This window comes from Rana temporaria, chromosome 7 (assembly GCF_905171775.1).
Source record: "Rana temporaria chromosome 7, aRanTem1.1, whole genome shotgun sequence".
Lineage (NCBI taxonomy): Eukaryota > Metazoa > Chordata > Amphibia > Anura > Ranidae > Rana > Rana temporaria.
The window spans coordinates 91,102,252-91,123,587 of record NC_053495.1 but is presented as its reverse complement, the minus strand read 5'-3'; the positions used below and the strand labels follow the sequence as shown (position 1 = coordinate 91,123,587).

At 45.4% G+C, this 21,336-nt stretch overlaps 1 protein-coding gene across 2 annotated transcripts in view; it reads left to right on the top strand.

The window, feature by feature from the left end:
• The window catches only part of XRCC6 (X-ray repair cross complementing 6), a 247,393-nt gene that overhangs the window by 156,033 nt on the left and 70,024 nt on the right, over positions 1-21,336 (top strand). For both annotated transcript variants that reach the window (XM_040359639.1, XM_040359638.1), the window contains exon 8: positions 16,442-16,610. In XM_040359639.1, coding sequence (XP_040215573.1) covers positions 16,442-16,610 — 169 coding nt within the window. The remainder of the gene's footprint in view (positions 1-16,441; positions 16,611-21,336) is intronic.

Below are 21,336 nucleotides of genomic sequence, written 5' to 3'. Positions count from 1 at the left end.
ATGAGAGAAAATAGGATTTTTTGTACTCACCGTAAAATCCTTTTCTCTGAGTCCATGGACGGACACAGTGCCCACCCCTCCTTTTTAGGTTTGTACTGCTTGTTACGAACTGAGGCTGCAAGCTGCAGTGAGGAGGGTTATGTCTGGAGGGACCGCCCCCTGGCGGTCCCAGGGGGCGGTAACATGTATTTAATTATCTAACATGTTTCTGCCTAGTCCTCTCCTATAAACAGGGAACATAACCCACTTGTCAAGATTTAAGGCGCTGTGTCCATGGACTCGGAGAAAAGGATTTTACGGTGAGTATAAAAAATCCTACTTTTCTTGCTTTGCAGCCTGGAATGAAGACGGGCACAGTTTTTTCTTATTGTACATCACAGGACATAAAGCAGCCATAGTAATTACTATGTGGGTTATACGCCACCTATAGGTGAAAGGACACTGGCAACCCAAGACAGGAATTCCCCCTCTATATAACCCCTCCCATACAGGAAGTTTTTTCACCAGTGTCTGAAGGTGTTGGTCACAGTTGATGAAGTGATATGATAAAGAAGCCAAGTTGCGGAAATCCTTAAGCAGGATCCAGGGGGCTATGCAGTCGGATCCGATCTCAGATGCCAAAAAGCCATGGCCAGAATGGATGGTACCCGAGCCTTGTGGAAGAGAAAAAGGGAGGTCACTTGCCTGTAATGCTCCTTTGTTGAGGGCTGGACCCTGGGATCTGGCTCCTTGGTCACGTGTGTCTAACCCAAAGGATGTCCTGGCAGGGTGCTGTACGGGTCCAAGGGTGTGGAACCCCCTAGTATGCAAGGGGGACCCGGTCCTTGAAGGTCTGTCATGACATGGCCTGCCGTCATGGGTGAAGATTGGATCTGGCTATGCTTTCCAGCAGTATTTTGCGGAAATGGTAAGTCAAAAAAGATCATAAGGAACACATACAGTTCACTTATGGGCTTCTGTGTAGACGATGCCGTGCCTGTTTTTTACCACTAGAAAGTGTAATTGTAACATACCTGGTGTTTAACATTACCATGCGTCCCCAGCAGTATGCTCCGTGTCTGTCAGCGCTCCTGTGGAACAGTGTTGCCTCCTTATTCCGCTCTGTCATGACTGCCAAAGGGGCTGGGGAAGGCTACCTCTGAAACACGGCAGTCGGCTTTCCCTGGGGATACAGCTCCCCCCCCCCCCCCCCCCCGAGTGGTCCGTTTGCAGGACTGTTCGTTCGTGCGTGGGAATAGCTCTGTTTAAATAAGCTATCCTAGGAATCGGGGGGTGTGGCTTGGCGTGTCCACCGTGCATGTGGAAACGAGTGTTCATGTAATTCACAGCACAGGCGCAAGGCTTACTGCCTATAAAGCTTTTTACTCTGGAAAGAGTCTGGTGGCTGACGGAGGGACACAGAGCATACAAGGGCGTGTAAGTGCTGTATGGGTGATGGTTACAGGCATTTCTAAAGGCACATGTACACAGCATCAGGCTGAGCAGTGATAGTGGCATATTCCCATTGCTGGACTATAGCTCGGGTGTAGATGCACAAAGTTCTTCACAGACACTATTTCTCCGCACTGTGCGCAGAGGACCTATTCCCATGGCTCTGGAGGCTCTAGCCTTTGTAAAGCCTCATAAAAAGTACCTGACCTATAGACTTGTTCAAAAAGTATGGAATAAATCCAAGTGTCTCCAGAAGGCGGATGGCTATACAGATTATAGTCCTATTTGGTTAAACTACACTTATACTGAATTGGCCAAGCTGCAATCTGGAGCTAAGTGGAAAACATATGGGGTTATACATCTTAAGCACATCTTCCATAATGGGGTGTTAAGCACCTTCACTGACCTGAAAGAGGCATATAACCTGCTGTCCTCCATGTATTTCCATTACTTACAACTCCACCACATGGTTGCGGTACAAAGCCGGTCTTCAGAGTGGCGTCTGTCCCCGACCCCAGTGTTTAGTCTCATTAGGGATGCTGACTCATCTAAGGGTTTTATTTCCCAATGCTATGCTATACTGTTACAATCTGTTTTTGAAGCAACACCCCCCTGAAAGTGAAGGAGAAATGGAAAGCAGACTTTGGGCAGCTGGATGAGGAGCAATGGGAAGAGATATTTCAGGCGGTAGATGCTTGCTCAAAGGCTTACCCAGTTATATATATATTGTTTTGAATTTACTATACTCCCCACAGACTCCAACTGATGAACACACAATGTGAACGTGACCATGGGGACCTCATACACCTTCTATGGCACTGTCCCAAACTACACACATATTGGGCCTGGATTAGTGATCATGGTCAATTCAGTATTTAAAGTTTTTCTTCCACAGGACCAGAGAGCCTGTCTCCTGGGTGCGCGGGAAGGATATGAGTGGGAGGTGCACACTAAAGAGGCTATACAGAGTCTTATTCCAGGCCAGAAATTTATTGGGATCCATTGGAAATCGGAGGGTCCCCTGACAATAAAGGAATTGATTACTAACATTGGGTATGGTGCTGAGAATGGAAAAACGTATATACTAGCACAGGGGAAGGGCATTCATATTTGAGAGGATATTACCACCGTGACTGGATGTTCCGAGACCTGCCCTGGTGGATCTGGTCGCGGACAGATTAATGGGAATTAATCGTTGATTACTTGGTTATATAGAATATTGTGACCTGCTGGAGAAGATATAAGTTGCTTGTTGTTGAGCTGCATTGTACCGTATTGCCATAATACTGTATACCAATTCTGCACAATAAATACCCTTTTGTTGGATATATAAAAAATGTAATAAAAATTTGGGGATTTTTTTTTTATTTTTTTTTTGGAAGATGATTTTGGAGTGAAGCTCAAAACTTACCTTTTTATGGTCACAACCATAAACTGAAGAGGAGTTAAAAAGCCCTATGAGAAGTACAGTGTATCCAGAAAGTATTTACAGCGCTTCACATTTTCCACATTTTGTTATGTTAGTCTTATTCCAAAATGGATTAAATTCATTTATTTTCCTCAAAATTCTACAAACAATACCCCATAATGACAACGTGAAAGAAGTTTGTTTGAAATCTTTGCAAATTTATTAAAAATAAAAAACAAATCCCATGTACATAAGTATTCACAGCTTTTACTCAATACTTTTGTTGAAGCACCTTTGGCATCAATTACATCCTCATGACTTTTTGAGTGTGATGCTACCAGCTTGGCACACCTATTTCTGGGCAGTTTTTACATGCAAAGAAAGATAGTTCAAGCCATGATTTGTCATAATTGTGATTATGGCTTACAGTTCGTGAAAACTCCAAATCCACAATCTCCGAAAATTTGAATATTACATGCAATCAATAAAACAAGGATTGTACATAGAACAATATCGGACCTCTGAAAAGTATAAGCGAGCATATGTACTCAGTACATGGTTTGGACCCCTTTTGCAGCAATTACTGCCTCAGTGCGGCGTGGCATGGAAGCTATCAGCCGGTGGCACTGCTGAGGTGTTATGGAAGAACAGGATGCTTTAATAGCGGCCTTCAGCTCTTCTGCATTGTTGGGTCTCATGTCTCTCATCTTCCTCTTGGCAATGCCCCATAGATTCTCTATGGGGTTTAGGTCAGGCGAGTTTGCTGGCCAATCAAGCACAGTAATCCCACGGTCATGTGACCAGGTTTTGGTGCTTTTGGCAGTGTGGGCAGGGACCAAGTCCTGCTGGAAAATGAAGTCAGCATCCCCATAGAGCTCGTCTGCGAAAGGAAGCATGAAGTGCTCCAACATCTCCTGGTAGATGGCTGCTGTGACCCTGGACTTAATGAAGCATAGTGGACCAACACCAGCTGATGACATAGCTCCCCAAATCAACACAGACTGTGGAAACTTTACACTGGACTTCAAGCATCTTGCAGTGTGTGTCTCTTCATTCTTCCTCCATACTATGGGTCCTTGGTTTCCAAATGAGATGCAAAATTTGCTCTCATCAGAAAAGAGGAATTTGGACCACTGAGCAACAGACTAGGTCTGTTTTTTCTTTAGCCCAGGTAAGACGCTTCTGACATTGTTTGTTCAGGAGTAGCTTGACAAGAGGAATTTTTGAAGCCCATGTCCCGGATCCGTCTGTGTGTGGTGACTCTTGATGCATGGACTCCAGCCCAAGTCCACTCTTTGTGAAAGTCCCCAACACTTTTGAATGGCCTTTTCCTGACCATCCTCTCCAGGCTGCGGTCATCCCTGCTGCTTGTGCGCCTTTTTCCACACTTTCTTTCCTTCCACATAACTTTTCTATTAACCACTTAAGCCCCGGACCATTTTGCAGCTAAATGCTCAGGCCAGGTTTTGCGATTCGGCACTGCGTCGCTTTAACAGACAATTGCGCGGTCGTGCGACGTGGCTCCCAAACAAAATTGGCGTCCTTTTTTCCCCACAAATAGAGCTTTATTTTGGTGGTATTTGATCACCTCTGCGGTTTTTATTTTTTGCGCTATAAACAAAAATAGAGCGACAATTTTGAAAAAAATTCAATATTTTTTACTTTTTGCTATAATAAATATCCCCCAAAGACATATATAAAAAAAAAAATTTTCTCAGTTTAGGCCGATACGTATTCGTCTACCTATTTTTGGTAAAAAAAAATCTCAATAAGCGTTGATCGATTGGTTTGCGCAAAATTTATAGCATTTACAAAATAAGGGATAGTTTTATTGCATTTTTATTAATTTTTTTTTTTTTTACTACTATTGGCGGCGATCAGCGATTTTTTTTCATGACTGCGACATTATGGCGGACACTTCGGACAATTTTGACACATTTTTGGGACCATTGTCATTTTCACAGCAAAAAATGCATTTAAATTGCATTGTTTATTATGAAAATGACAGTTGCATTTTGGGAGTTAACCACAGGGGGCGCTGTAGGAGTTAGTGTTCACTTTGTGTGTGTTTACAACTGTAGGGGGGTGTGGCTGTAGGACTGACGTCATCGATCGAGTCTCCCTTTATATAAGGGATCACTCGATCGATACGCCGCCACAGTGAAGCACGGGTTTACATACGGCTCTCCCCGTTCTTCAGCTCCGGGGAGCGATCGCGACGGAGCGGCTATAAACGAATAGCCGCGCTGTCGTCCCGGATCGCTCCCCAAAGGGGATCCGCCCGCCGCACGCAGCGGAGGGGGTCCCGATCGGACCCCCCACCCGCTAGAAGGCAGGGACGTATATATACGCCCATCTGCCTGTCCGTGCCATTTTGCGGACGTATATAGTCGTGCGGCGGGCGTTAAGGGGTTAATGTGCTTTGATACAGCACTTTGGGAACAACCAACTTATTTTGCAATTGCCTTTTGAGGCTTTCTCTTCTTATGGAGGGTGTCAATGATGGTTTTCTGCACAACTGTCAGGTCAGCAGTCTTTACCATGATTGCGATTCCTACTGAACCAGACTGTGAGACCTTTTAAAGGCTCAAAGGCCCTTTGCAGGTGTTATGGCTTAATTAGCTGATTAGAGTGGGACACTTTGAGCGTAGAATATTGCACCTTTTCACTATTTTCAAATTTTCAGAGATTGTGGATTTGGGGTTTTCATGAGCTACAGCTATGACAAATCACGGCTAGAACTATCTCTTGCTTTGCATGTAATGAGTCTATCTCTTTAAAGTTTCACCTTTTAAGTTGCATTAGTGAAACAAATGAACTTTTGCACGACATTCACATTTTTTGAGTTTCACCTGTAGTTCCTGCCGCTGAAAAACATCCCTGCAGCATGATGCTGCCACCACCATGCTTCCCTGTAGGGATGGTATTGGCCAGGTGATGAGTGGTGCCTGGTTTCCTCCAGACATTATGCTTGCCATTCAGGCCAAAGAGTTAAATCTTTGTTTCATCAGACCAGAGAATTTTGTTTCTCACGGTCTGAGAGTCCTTCAGGTGCCTTTTGACAAACTCCAGGCGTGCTGTCGTGTCTTTTTCTGAGGAGTGACTTCTGTCTGGCCACTCTACCATACAGGCCAGATTGGTGGAGTTCTGCAGATGGTTGTTCTTCTGGAAGGGTCTCCTCTCCACAATGAAATGCTGCAGCTCTGTCAGAGTGACCACCAGGTTCTTGGTCACCTCCCTGACTAATGCCCTTTCTCCCTGATCGCTCAGTTTGTCCGGGCTCCAAACGTCTTGCATTTACGGATGATGGTCACTGTGCTCATTGGGTCCTTGAATGCTGAAAAACTGTACTGAGCCCTTCCCCAGATCTGTTCCTCAATGCAATCCTATCTCGGAGGTCTACAGACAGTTCCTTGGGCTACATGGCTTGGTTTGTGCTGTGGCATCTTATATAGACAGATGTGTGCCTTTCCAAATCATGTCCAATCAACTGAATTTACCACAGATGAATTCCAATCAAGTTATAGAAACATCTTAAGAATGATCAGTGGAAACAGGATGCACCTGAGCTAAATTTTGAGTGTCATTTTTATAAATTTGAAAAGATTTCAAATAAGCTTCTTTCACTTTGTCATTATGGGGGTATTGTTTGTAGAATTTTGAGGAAAATGAATTTAATCCATTTTGGAATAAGGCTGTAACATAAAAATGTGGAAAAAGTCAAGTGCTGTGAATACTTTCCGGATGCACTGTATTTCTCAGGGAATTTATCCAAAGTTTATAGATAGAAAATTAAATACAAAATATTGGAGGAAAATATTAATCTGCCAGGTAGATGCACATTGAGTGCACTTAGATTTTTCAACATGGTAATGATTCAAAGGATAAGGCCAAGTCAACCCTTCAGCAGGACCGGATTAACGTAGGGGCTATTGGAGCTGCAGCTCCAGGCCCCTTCCTCAAGATAGGCCCATTTGCCCAAAAAAAAAAAAGATGGACTTCGAGGATTGTAGCTCGTATGTAGCTAAAGCCCACCCCACCACTGGTCAAAATATGTGGCTCCTATCATTTATGGTTCCGGAGATACGGGGCTGCTTGCGCAGCCTGTCAGAAGCTACATACAGAGCGGCCAGTTTAAATACCAGCTGACACACTCTGCAGCAGACTGAGAGGATGAGATCACAGGGCTTATAATAATTATTTGTATATTACTTACGGTAATTAACCCCTCACCACCCCGGACAATTCTGACACTTCTCTCCTACATGTAAAAATCATCGTTTTTTGCTAGAAAATTACTCAGAACCCTATGTATAAAAAAAACACTAAAGTTAGCCCTTTTTTTTTTTTTGTGTACTAAGCCAGTGGTCATCAACCCTGTCCTCAGGGCCAACTAACAGGCCAGGTTTTTGTATTACCTTGGGGAAATGCACACTAGAATACTGCAATCACTGAGCAGAAAATGATATCACCTGTAATGTATTTCAGTTATCTTGCAGACCTGGCCTGTTAGTGGGCCCTGAGGACGGGGGTGATGACCACTGTCCTAAGCGATGCTTTAATTTTCTTTTACAGGTTACATGTTTGTTGTTACAGAGGAGGTCTAGTGCTAGAATTATTGCTCTCGCTCGAACGATCGTGGCGTATGTAACCTGTGTGTTTCAGGCTCTGATACTAGCCAGGGCCTTCCCAGGGACTGACTAGTATCTCTCCCCAGCCTGTCCCCACACACCCTCTCACCTGCTGATTTGTGGATGGGGGAATCACTCCTGCAGTGTTATTGTGTTCTGCCTGTGAATGATCAGTGTTGCCAACTATAGCTCGCAGCACTGATTGTTTTGGGAAAAACCTGACAGGCTGGTTGTACTCAACTCACATAATAGATTGACTTGTGTAAAACCAGCTAGCCCATACATAGATCGACTATGGCTGGTTTCTGCTTAATTGGCATAATTTCAATCCATGTATGTACCGATTAACCACTACGCATTTCCTAAACATCCTTCCACAAACCTTTACATTTTTCCTTCCCAGATTCCTTCATCCTTCTCACCTGTACATACCCTCCACACTCCTCTCCTATACATAGTGGCCACTGTCATACCCTCCACACTTCTCTCCTATACATAGTGCCCGCTGTCATACCCTACACACTCCTCTCTTGTACATAGTGCCCACTGTCATACACTTCTCTCCTGTACATAGTGCCCACTGTCGTACTCTCCACACTCCTCTGCTGTACATGCGGCTCACTGTCATACCCTCCACACTCCTCTCCTATACATAGTGCCCACCATCATACCCTCCACACTCCTCTCCTGTACATACTGCCCACCATCATACCCTCCACACTCCTCTCCTGTACATACTGCCCACTGTCATACCCTCCACACTCCTCTCCTCTGCATACTGCCCACTGTCATACCCTCCACACTCCTCTCCTGTACATACTGCCCACCATCATACCCTCCACACTCCTCTCCTGTACATACTGCCCACTGTCATACCCTCCACACTCCTCTCCTGTACATACTGCCCACTGTCATACCCTCCACACTTCTCTCCTATACATAGTGCCCACTGTCATACCCTCCACACTCCTCTCCTGTACATACTGCCCACTGTCATACCCTCCACACTCCTCTCCTGTACATACTGCCCACCATCATACCCTCCACACTCCTCTCCTGTACATACTGCCCACTGTCATACCCTCCACACTCCTCTCCTGTACATACTGCCCACTGTCATACCCTCCACACTTCTCTCCTATACATAGTGCCCACCGTCATACGCTCCACACTCCTCTCCTGTGCATACTGCTCACTGTCATACCCTCCAAACTTCTCTCCTGTACATACTGTTCACTGTCATACCCTCCAAACTTCTCTCCTGTACAATACTGTTCACTGTCATACCCTCCAAACTTCTCTCCTGTACATACTGTTCACTGTCATACCCTCCAAACTTCTCTCCTATACATAGTGCCCACGGTCATAACCTCTACACTTCTCTTCTATACATAGGGCCCACTGTCATACCCTCCCACACGTCTTCCCTGTACATACTGCCCACTGTCATATCCTCCCCACTCTTCTTCTGTACATACTGCTCACTGTCTTACCCTTCCACACTCATCTCATGTACATACTGCTCAGTATCATACCCTCCACACTCTTCTCCTGTACATACTGCTTACTGTTTTGCCCTCCACACTCATTTAATGTACATACTGCTCAGTATCATACCGTCTACACTCCTCTCCTGTACATACTGCTCACTGTCATACCCTCCACACTCCTCTCTTGTACATACTGCCCACATTCATAAACTCCTCTATTGTACATGGTTCCGGCTGTCATACCCTCCACACTAGTCTCCTGTTCATACTGCCCCCTATCATACCCTCCACACTAGTATCCTGTGCATACTGCCCCCTATCATACCCTCCACACTCCTGTCCTATGCATACTGCTCACTATCATACCCTCCACACTCCTCTCCTGTAGATACTGCCCACTATCATACCATCCACACTCCTCTCTAGTACATACTGCCCACTGTGATACCCTGCACACTCCTCTCCTGTACATACTGTAACCCAACCTTACCCTTCACACTCTACATACTGCCAACTATCTTTCTCTCCACATTCCTCTCCTGTACATACTGCCCCCCATCATACCCTCCACGCTCCTCTCCTATACATACCGCCCCCCATCATACCCTCCACACTCCTCTCCTGTACATAGTACCCACTGTTAGACCCTCCACATTCCTCTCCATCACCTGCACATACTTCCCACTTTTATACCATCCATAATCCTCTCCTACGCCTCTTACCCACAAAAAACGTTCTTTAAAATTATACTGAATATCCTCAATGTTACCAGATCTAGAATGGAGACACTTTTGTTATTTCAACTAAAGGAAATCATCTCAGTCCTCATATTTGTTCTGCCCATTATTAGTACTTATTTCATTTTGTGATTACTACTGTGATGTATAGAGGAACATAGGGGATCTCAGCTAGTCTAAATATAGCACTTGTAAAAAAGTGTCCCTTAAAAATATTTTTGAAATGTTGGCAACTATGCACTTAGGCACTGACCAAGGGCCACCGGGCCAGTAGGGGGCCCCATGAGAGGATCCTGTGATAATAAAGCGGTAGTAAACTTCGCTAACATTACTACTTTTTAGAGGCCCTGAGGTAGGTTATGCCACAATGTACAAGAATGCACAGCATATTGGCACATTAGGGTACACTTAAATTATCAGACTGAGCCCTCCAGTGCTGCGCTGTGATCAGTCCGGCGGGTCCCGGGCGCTTCCATCTTCACCCGGTCTTCCTTCTGGGCTCTGTGCCTTCACTTGCCTTGGTTGGGCTGCGTTGATGTCATTCCCATACATGCTCATGCGCATCCTCTCATATCCCCCTTTCTCTCTCATCCTCCCTCCCTTACCCCCCCACCCCTCTCTCATCCAAATTCTTTGAATATTTATTTATGAAAGGCCCACCAAAATCCTCAACACCACCAGGCCCATGATGTTCTTAATCTGGCCCTGCCCTTCAGTGGCTGCAACAGATGAAAGGTGTAGGTTTTGGAGTGGTCATCAATATCTCCTGATTTCAACATCACTGAGCGGCTTTGGCAAAATCTTAATTGTGTAGTTCATGCTAGAAAACCAAAGAATTTACAGGACCAGGATGCATTTTGAGAAGAATAATAAACAACTTTACCGCATGCAAAAATAAAAGGCATTTTTCCTTACAGAAATGGGTAATAACCCTGTCAAATATTTTAGCCTTTTTAAGGCACTGACTACTAAAGGTCAATAACATTTTTGTAACATCAAGTTTTATTATAGCCATATTAAGACTTATTTATCAAAAAATCATTATAGAAGGCTGACATAGTCTTCCTGAACACCATGTTACAAATATCCCTTCCTCCCCAAAAACATAAAAAAAAATTTCCACCATCTATTACTATAGACTTTCGCTGTTGCTTTGCGGTGGGGTTGAGCTTGAAGCATTTAATGAGAACCGCTTCGATTTTTTATATTTTTTATATATATATATATATATATATATATATATATATATATATATATATATATATATATATATATAGGCCAGGATTCACAAAGCACTTACGCCGACGTATCTCGAGATACGCCACGTAAGTGCAAATATGCGCCGTCATATCTGTACGCCGTGCCCACAAAACTAGATACGCCTAAAAATAGGCTTCATCCGACCGACGTAACTTGGCTACGCCGGGGTAGAGTGGACGCATATTTACGCTGGACGTATTTGGCGCTCCCATTGATTTTCTATTCACATAGGCTGATTCACGAACATACGTCCGTCCGATGCAGTGCGCGTAAAGTCATACGTCCGGCGCAAAGTTATGCCCCATAAAGGAGGTGTAACTCAGCAGCATCCATGCAAAGGGAACACAAGCCGGCGTAGTTTATGAATGGGGCTGGACGTAGGTTACGTTCACGCTGTAGGCAGTGATCCGGCGTATATTAGGGAGTAGTTCCGACGTGATTCTGAGCATGCGCACTGGGATACGTCAACGGGACGGCGCATGCGCCGTTTGTTTTAAGTACTTGTATGGCACTCGGCCCATCATTTGCATGGGGTCACGCCTCATTAGCATGGCTCACGCCCACTTCCACCTACGCCGAGGGAACCCAGCGCAGTTTGGGAGGCAAGTGCTTTGTGAATTCGGCATAAACATGCGCCAATGTATGTGAATCCGGCCATAATATATATATATATTTTTTTTTTACATTTATACTTCTGATATTGTTGAAAGTTTGGACCTTAGGAGGTCAAATGTAACAATCTGTCATTTGCATGCAGTTAAATTATTTTACAGAAAAGTCATTGCAGCAACCATTTTTACTAACCCATTTTTCAATTAAGTGAGTAAAAGTCTGTCCGAAATAGCTAATTTCATTTAATGGTTGTGTGTGTGTGTGTGTGTGTGTGTGTGTGTGTGTGTGTGTGTGTACGTACGTACGTACGTACGTACGTACGTACGTACGTACGTACGTACGTGTGTGTGTATATATATATATATATATCAGTCCATAGGGCGCCGCCCCCCCTCCTGTAGTCACGAAAAAAAACGGGCCCTTTAAGAATTTTTATTTTACTTGTTCTGTCATTTTACTTTAACTTTAACTGCAGTTGTGGCGGCCGTCTATAGAGGGTGCTGCAGGGCCACCCTCTCTCGCAAATAACATACATTCATGTATTGCATGAATGTATGTTATTATTGTTGCCAGCTGCCTCTGGACTCTATTCATATAACCAGACCTTAGGGCGCCGATTACATGAATAACGGCAGCTGGTTGGCTGAGCGGAAGTGCCTATCAGAGCCACCGGCTCTGATAGACTTCCAAGAGCCGGAGGGCTTTTCTTGGAAAGTCTATCTAAGGAACGCAGCCCACTTCATTCCTTAAATGAGACTGACGGCCATTTCAGCCAATCGGGTTCCCGAATTCTTGTTATTGGTAACCTGATTGGCTGAAGCGTCACCAAGTCAGGAGAAGATTGAAGACATCGCTTCCAGTTTTCTCTCTGAAGTATGAGGACGGAGTGGACCATTGGAAGAAGACACACGCAGCTAAGCTAAGTGATCTATTTGTCTCCCGTTCTGCGGTTCACTCCCCCCCCCCCCCCCCCCCACCGCTTATTAACTGTAATGTAAGGCTGCATTTGATGAGGGACAGGCTGCATTTGATGAGGGACAGGCTGCATTTGATGAGGGACAGGCTGCATTTGATGGGGGCGGACGGGCTGCATTTGATGGGGGCGGACGGGCTGCATTTGATGGGGGCGGACGGGCTGCATTTGATGGGGGCGGACGGGCTGCATTTGATGGGGGCGGACGGGCTGCATTTGATGGGGGCGGACGGGCTGCATTTGATGGGGGCGGACGGGCTGCATTTGATGGGGGCGGACGGGCTGCATTTGATGGGGGCGGACGGGCTGCATTTGATGGGGGCGGACGGGCTGCATTTGATGGGGGCGGACGGGCTGCATTTGATGGGGGCGGACGGGCTGCATTTGATGTGACACAGGGCTGTATGTAAGGAGGGACTCCGCTGTGGGCACCTGATGGCAGTCGACACGCTCGGGGCTTCCACTGATTCTGCATTATGGTGAGTTGAATGATTTCATTTTATATTACCATGTAATAATAGAAATAATGTGCTTCAATCATCCTGATCCTGATCCTATATATAGCTTTCCTACTTTCAAAAAGTCTTAAAGGTTTAAAACCAGAATTGTGTCCAGAGGCAGCATTTAGGTGGTCAGTTTGTCACAAAAAAATGTGTCCAGAAACGGCCAGACAACTAGTATTTCTAGAAAGGTGGCGGCCTGTATATTTTTTTTCTCAGTACATATTTAATTTAAAGAAGATGCCTTTTTTTCACAGCCAAAGATCCCCAGTCAATCTAACCATTTATTGTAAGTTATTAAATGTATTTTTTATTACGTTTTTAGTTGGTTACCTTTCAAACCTGTCCAGAACTGCTTTGTATCTTACAGTGTGATTCCAAAATTGACAGGTGAAACAACAGTAAAATAACATACTTCATCTCACTTTTTATATGTATCCCAGCATTTTAAATGCTTTTCCTGCTGTCACTTGCCATTAAGTGGTTCTGCTAAGCCTACTGTAAACCAGTACACTTGAATCTTTCTCTAGCTCTGTTTTTCTACAATACTATTATATATCATTTAGTATAGTGGGTAGTATTTTTATTCAGCATATGTGCAAAACATTAAGTTTTTCATTTTATTATGTTTTTTTTCTGCATTTAACTACTTATGTCAATTTTACAAGATATTTGTGTGGATTCTTTTAATGCCAATGCAAAAGACTTGATAAGCATCACAGCATTGTAGGTTATTTCTCGTGAAAGGCATCGCTAAAAAATATTATTTTTCTACTTTAAACATTTTGACTGGATAGGGAACTTGTCTATGTTCTCCAAAAACAAAAAAACTGTGGTACTGTGCATAGTCGGGAGAAATTACAATATAATGGAACATAATTGTAGGAAATAAAACATTCATGTATGCCATGCTGAAACTAAAAGATTGTTGATAAAAAAAAAAAAAAAAAAAGCAATGAAAAAGGAAATATGCAGTTTAAAAAAGTTAATAGTTGAAAAGTGACTAGTGTGTGATTGGGTGTTTATTTATTTTTTTGACAAGTACAGAATTATCTTTTGATGCCCTGTTAAAAAGGAGGTCCACCCTGAAAAAAAAAAATAGCCAGAAAGCCTACACAAAATTAGATTTTTTTTTTTTTTTATACTTTCCAGAAGTGGCTGTTACTAGGCAGATCGTCCTAATCTGCCACTTCCTTGTCCGCGGTGGTCTTCTTTCTTCTCCTCCTCACGCTGCCTCCTGGGATATGGGGAGTGGTGTCTTCTGGGACATCGTGTGTCTCCCAGGAGACATCCGTCCATTAACATAGCGCCGCGCGATTTGCGCAGTAGGGAACCGGGAAGTGAAGCCCGCAACGTTTCCTGATTCCCTCACCAAGGATGGCGGCGGGGCAGCCGAGACCTGAGCGATTGCTCGTCTTCGGCTGCTGACATCGCGGGCACCCTGGACAAGTAAGGCCCCTTTTACACTGAGGAGTTTTTCAGGCGGTTTAGCCTAAAAACTCCTGCACTGCATTCTTAATGTGAAAGCCGAGGGCTTTCACACTGAGGCGATGCGCTGGCGGGAGAGAAAAAATCTCCTGCAAGCAGCATCTTTGGAGCGGTGTGTATACTGCTCCTTCCCGTTGAAAACAATGGGACACCGCGGTAATACCGCCGCCAATGCGCCTCTGCAGAGGCGCATTGCCGGTGGTATTAACCCTTTTTCGGCCGCTAGCGGGGGTTAATACCGCACCGCTATCGGCCGAGTTCCGACGGTATTGCGCCGTTATTTTAGCGGCACTATAACTCCACTGCACGTCCTGCCCCAGTGTCAAAGGGGCCTAAGTGTCCTTATTAAAAGTCAGCAGCTACATTGTTTGTAGCTGCTGACTTTTAATGTTTTTTTTGTTTTGTTTTTTTTAAACGCCGGACCTCCGCTTTAGAGCCAGTTCACACAGGGGCAACACGACTTCCAGCACGACTTTGGGAGGCAACTTGGACACGACTTGAGTATGAATCATCAGGCAACTTCAAGTTGCCTCCAGGACAGTACAAGGCAACTTCAAGTCGCCTCCAGGACAGGAGGCTTTCCAGTGGCCAATCAAACAACAATCGGCTCTGTGGGAGGGGGAGTGAGGGTGTAACGAGACTCTTGCTCGCTCGGTTCCACTCTCCCGACACTCCTCTACTGCTATTGAATAAGATTGCAGATCGCAACGTCTGATGGTTCGGTCATCCAAGGCTTTGGGATTCGAACTATGTGCCGTTCGAAATCCATCAGAACAAACACCAGGCAGGCTGTATGTAAGTTCAAACAGGAAACTCTTTTATTGGATGCGCACACACACTTTTATACAGCAGTTTGAACACGCTGCCCCCAACAACCACTTTCCTATTGGTCAATTGTAAAGTACATTGTAGTTCTCAATTAGGTCCCCTTGGCCATGCAAATGAGGACTTGAAACGGTCAGCAGGGATTGGTCCGATAGCTTGAATAGGAGGACTGATATGTGTAATGACAGAAGCCCCAGGGGGCAATCACAGTACACAAACAGCCAAACACAGAACAATGCTTTTCCTCCAGACCATGGAGCCGTCTGGAAGGAGGGGGGGGGGGGGTTAGCCTTAAGACAGGGCAGAAGACTTCCCACTGTGTAACAGATTATAAGTAGAAACACTTGAGCATTCCAAGGTCCATGACAGGGGTTTGCCTGAGAAATGTATGTTATCGTTCTGTATTGTTGCTTCAGTTAAGACAGTGATCAGACTTCTGAGGCAACTTCCATTGAAATCAATGGGTACAAGTTGCCTAGAAGTCGGATTGAAGTGGTACAGGAACCTTTTCTGAAGTCGGAGCAACTTCAGTAGTGTGTATTAAGACGGCTCCATTCACTTCCATTGATTTTCTCAACCACACGACATGGGGCAACTTCAAGTCGGTTCCCAGGTCGCCCCTGTGTGAACTGGCTCTTAAAGTGGGGGTCCACCCAAAAAAAACAATTTAACATTACATTTAGCCGATTGATTGATTGACATCCTTCCGACCGGCGCGTCACGAGTTGCCGAAAGAAGCCGAACGTCGGGGCGCAGGCGCCGTATAGAGCCAACTCGCAGTCCGGCTTCTTTCGGCAACTCGTGACGCGCTGTATGCGCCGGTCGGAAGGATGTCAATCAATTAGGAACGCCCAGTCCCGCACATTACATACCCGGAAGCGGCGGTGAAAATGGTATGTACGGCAATTAAACTAAAAAAAACAAGCCGATTGTCATTCTGACAACTCGGCTGAATGTAATGTTAAAAAAACATTTTTGGGTGAACCCCCGCTTTAAGTTTTCCACAAACCAGGTATGTGAAATATTTTGGATTACCACATTACACACTTTTGTGGTTTTTTGTTTTTTTGTTTTTTTTTGTAACAGACTTATGGCAACAGGCAGATTGTTCTGGAAAAGGAGGAGACAGAACAGCTTAAGAGATTTGATGACCCCAGTTTGGTTTTGATTGGATTTAAGCCAATTACTTTTCTGAAGAAGCATCATTTTATCAGACCTGCACAATTTGTATATCCAGAGGAATCCCTTGTCAGTGGTGAGTAACAGTGAATCTCTCCTATTAAACTAGAGCACAGTGTTGAAATGTTTCTGAAACTGCTCTGTGATGTATACTTTGCAGTGTAACTCTTAAACATATTTTCTCTTTCGTTCATGGACGGACCCAGCCTTAATCTTGACAAAGTGGGTATTAGCCTTCATTCAGGAGTGACTGGGCAGAAACGTATAGAAAGTGTTAAGCACATCACACACCATACAGTACCGCCCCCTTTTTTTGGATTGTTCCTGTGATCTACGATCAACCGCTGACTGGGTGACAGGCTGGATGCCAGATCCTTGTAGTCTCCCCAGTTTCGGCCATCGAGCTTCACCTGTGAGGGAACTGCGCTGTACGTCCGCTTACAAATGCTATAAGCTGCCATGAAAAGTTTGCTTACCTGTGTGTTCCCCTCCATGCTGTTGGCGGCCATTTTGCCTGTGTTCGACCTCTATCTGCTAATCGGCGGCCATCTTGCCTGTGATCCACGCTGTGCTCTGGTCCATGATGTGTTTTTGCCTCTACCTGTTGCTCGCGGCCATGTTCTTGTGCCTGCGGCGTTGTTTGGCCTCTATCTGACGCTCAGCAGCCATTTTCTCGTGGTGCACGCCGGATCATATCATTTAAACGGCACAAGCTTGCAGACACACGCTGCACAGTGGTCAGACTTCAGCTGACAAGGAAGCAGCTCAAGCAGGAAGCGGACGGCAGCTGTACTATACTGTTCCAAGGGTGGTGAGTCCTCTGGGGGGGGGGGATTCGTTGTCTCTCTCGCAGCTAGGAGGGTGGGTTGTTGTACCTTGCCTTGGAGTTCATGTGGGTGTCAGGCGCGTGGGTCAGCATGGCGTCAGAAGCAGACGTCTTTTCCCCTGAAACACCTGAGCTAGCAATTGATGCCGCTGCACCCGGTGTATCGGACCCTATGTTGGCAATCATAGATGCTTTTGTTGCCAAGGTGGAAGCTGCACGTGGGAACATAGGGGGGTAAAAAACGCCCCCTCCCCAGCTATCTTCTGGGGACAACTCTGATGCGGAGCCGGGTCCAGCTATGACTCATGACCCTGGCTCTGATGTATCTGAGGACCGGCCGGACAGTGAGGATGACTCCAGATCCGGGTCAGCACACGAAAAGGCTCTGGTCGGCGATCTTATCACCGCAGTGTGAGATGCTCTAAAAATGGAGTCTGCGGAAGCAACAGAGGCTTTGGTTCCTTTTGGGTTCCATAAGCCGACTCGCACTGCCAAGGGGTTTCCTTGTGTGCCTTATCTAGACAAACTTTTATACAAGGAATGGGACAAACCACAAAAGGTTTTTTTCTGTCCCTAAAAATTTGGCAATGCGTTACCCTCTTGAGGATTGTTTCCTTAAAAAATGGACCTCTCCGATAGTGGACCCTCCTGTGTTCAGACTAAACAAGGTAACCATGATTCCGGTGGAAGGGGCTCCTGCTTTCAAGGACCCTGCGGACAAGAAGGCTGAGGCGGTCTCCCGCAACCTATACACGGTGGTGGGCTCGGCTGTGCGCCCAACGATGGTTGGGGCCCTAGTGCCTCAAACACTCACTGAATGGGCAAAGATGCTGCACAATGGATTAAAAGCACGTCGGGCTCCCTCGGACGAGGTAGCGCTAGCCGACCAGTTGGTACAGGGCCTAAAATTTGTCTGCGAAACAGCCTTGGACACTATTCCTCTGCTGGCCAGAGCCTCAAGCTATGCAGTGGTGTTACGCCGTCTGCTCTGGCTAAAGTGTTGTTCTGCGGACCAATCTTCCAAGAAGGCCTTGATGGATTTGCCCTTTAAGGGCGACAGACTATTTGGAGCATCCCTGGATGACATTATTAAAGATGCCACAGGTGGTAAGAGTACGCTGCTCCCACGATCCTCGAAGTACCGAATTGGCTAGAACTACCAGAATGCATGGAATATGCCCCACGTCCATTCAATAATTCCATCTAGGAGGCCAAGGGATAGAAGAAAAGGATTGAAAGAGAACAAGTCAGAGGGAGGCCTCAGAGTGTTCAGGGACAAATCAGTAATATAGGAAGAACATAGACTACCAAAATAAAATAAAACATTCTCTTATTTTTTTTTCTCTTCTCTCCATCTGGAGGAAAAATGTGTTTAATAAGAAAATAGGGAGAAAATTAAAGTGGGGGGGGCGAGGAAAAGAGGTTTTGGGTTGCGTTTCTACTCACCACCCCCCACCTCTCCCTTGGACCCATCTGCTTAAGAGGGGTATAAGTGGAGAGAGTGGATGGGGGATTGAATATTGTTTTTTTGGTATTATGGGGGGGCCTAGGATAGGGGACAGATGGGATAGGGGCGGCTGGGGCAAGGATGAAGTCAGAATTGAGAGAGCCCCCTGCGGCAGCGAGTATCGGGGGGGGCGGGGAGGGGGAGTGGTAATGTTTTTGTAAAGGCACTGTATCACATTTAATAATACGAGTGTGTGTTTGTTTTTTTGGTGGGGTAAGTTAGGTACACTAGGGTAGGACGATACTACCCCTTATGAGGTGGAATACACATAAATAGACTAAGGGTTAAATTAAAGATTGGGCAGGAAAGATATTAAGAGAGGAGGGCATGGGCCCACTGGAAGCACATAGGGTGAATGGGGCACATATAGCTCACGTAGTTTATAAGCACAACGGGCTGAACCCAGGGGGGGGGTAGAGAGGGTGAAAGAGTGGGGAAGAGGGATGGCTGCAGGGGGGAGTGTGCACAGCCCCAACCGGTCCGTTGGAAAGAGGAAAGGCAGATGTAATTAGAAATGAGTCCCCATCTAAGGCTGACGCAGTAAAGAAACTCAGAAGAAGCAGGGGTAGAGGTGGGGAGATGGACGATAGGAGAGGAAATACAAGGAAAAATTAGATAGTAATATTGTTCTGTTTTGTTTAGAGTATGAAGTATGTAGATATAAGCCGCTACGGGATGAGCGGACATATTATGACGACTTTTTCTCCTTTTTCTTTAGGTATGTTTATTGTATGAGAATGTTTGAACAATTTGAGTGCTATATGGTATTTGGTAACAAGTGTGTACATTTTATGTATAATTAGAGTCTAGGTCATGCGATAGTAATATGGAAAATATGGAAAATTGGCGCTTCGAGGGGGGCTTAGAGGAGGAATAGAGACACGAGCAAGGAATAAGGGTTTAGAGAATGGAGCCGCTACCTCCATGTGTGCATAACCTACTCTCCCACTTGATACGCCTTTCCTCCAAAGGGAGGGAAGTCGGAGGTGTATTTTCTGCTTTTTTTTTTTTTTTTTATCCGTACGAGATCGGGTCGACCCACGAGTGGAGGGATCTCCCGTATACAGGGAGTGCAGAATTATTAGGCAAATGAGTATTTTGAACACATCATCCTCTTTATGCATGTTGTCTTACTCCAAGCTGTATAGGCTCGAAAGCCTACTACCAATTAAGCATATTAGGTGATGTGCATCTCTAATGAGAAGGTGTGTGGTCTAATGACATCAACACCCTATATCAGGTGTGCATAATTATTAGTCAACTTCCTTTCCTTTGGCAAAATGGGTCAAAAGAAGGACTTGACAGGCTCAGAAAAGTCAAAAATAGTGAGATACCTTGCAGAGGGATGCAGCACTCTTAAAATTGCAAAGCTTCTGAAGCGTGATCATCGAACAATCAAGCGTTTCATTCAAAATAGTCAACAGGGTCGCAAGAAGCGTGTGGAAAAACCAAGGCGCAAAATAACTGCCCATGAACTGAGAAAAGTCAAGCGTGCAGCTGCCAAGATGCCACTTGCCACCAGTTTGGCCATATTTCAGAGCTGCAACATCACTGGAGTGCCTAAAAGCACAAGGTGTGCAATACTCGGAGACATGGCCAAGGTGTAACGGACCTATGCATGCTGCCGGGACATCGATAATCTTCATGCAGGGAGGACTACAAGGAACTGCATGGCTTGTCACAATTGGATGTACCACATTGTATTCTGAGCTCAAAGGGTTAATTGGACAAGGGTCTCTTTCACTGCTGAATGCTAATGTACCCTTTGCATAGCTAATGAACTCTTGTGTAGGTAACAGCCCCCTGTGAGGTGTATGCTGATGGGGATTATGTGTGAGTGATAATTGTTTTAAAGGTTAATTGAATTCTATTGTCTGATCAAGCTAAGTTTAGGAGCCAAAACGGCTAGCGACTGATTGGCTCAAGGGAATGTCATTATTTCAAAGTATGTGTATTGAAGCCCCCCCTGGGTGGGGGGGGGGAGTGTCATTTGTTTCTGTACAGTTTGTAACCAGATATAAGGAGGAAAAATGTGGCATTAAAAGTCAGTCCTGCTTGACTCTGCAAACGTAGCCCGTCTCGTTTCTTGAAAGGGCGTTTGATGGGATATACCGGCGGTACCTGCATATCGCAGCTTGCCAGGGAAAAGGACGTCTCCAACGGCTGAGACCCTCTCACCAGTGGGTAGCCGTTACATTGGTTGGCAGCACTGGGATGGTCCTTTTATCCAAAGAGCAAGTGCTGAATGGAGTCGCAGTACGCCAGGCTGAAAAGATCCACACTAAAAGATCTATTGGAGAGTCGTGGTAGGAGCGCCAGCAACAGACCACGGAGGGAGCTGATAGCTGAACTGCTGGGGCTGGACGAAATGGATGGATCCATGGAAGGAACTGAGCCCCTTGCACCTGTCAGCAAAGAAGATGTAATTACTGGCATTGTACAGCGGAGATTATCCTTGTATCCAGAAAC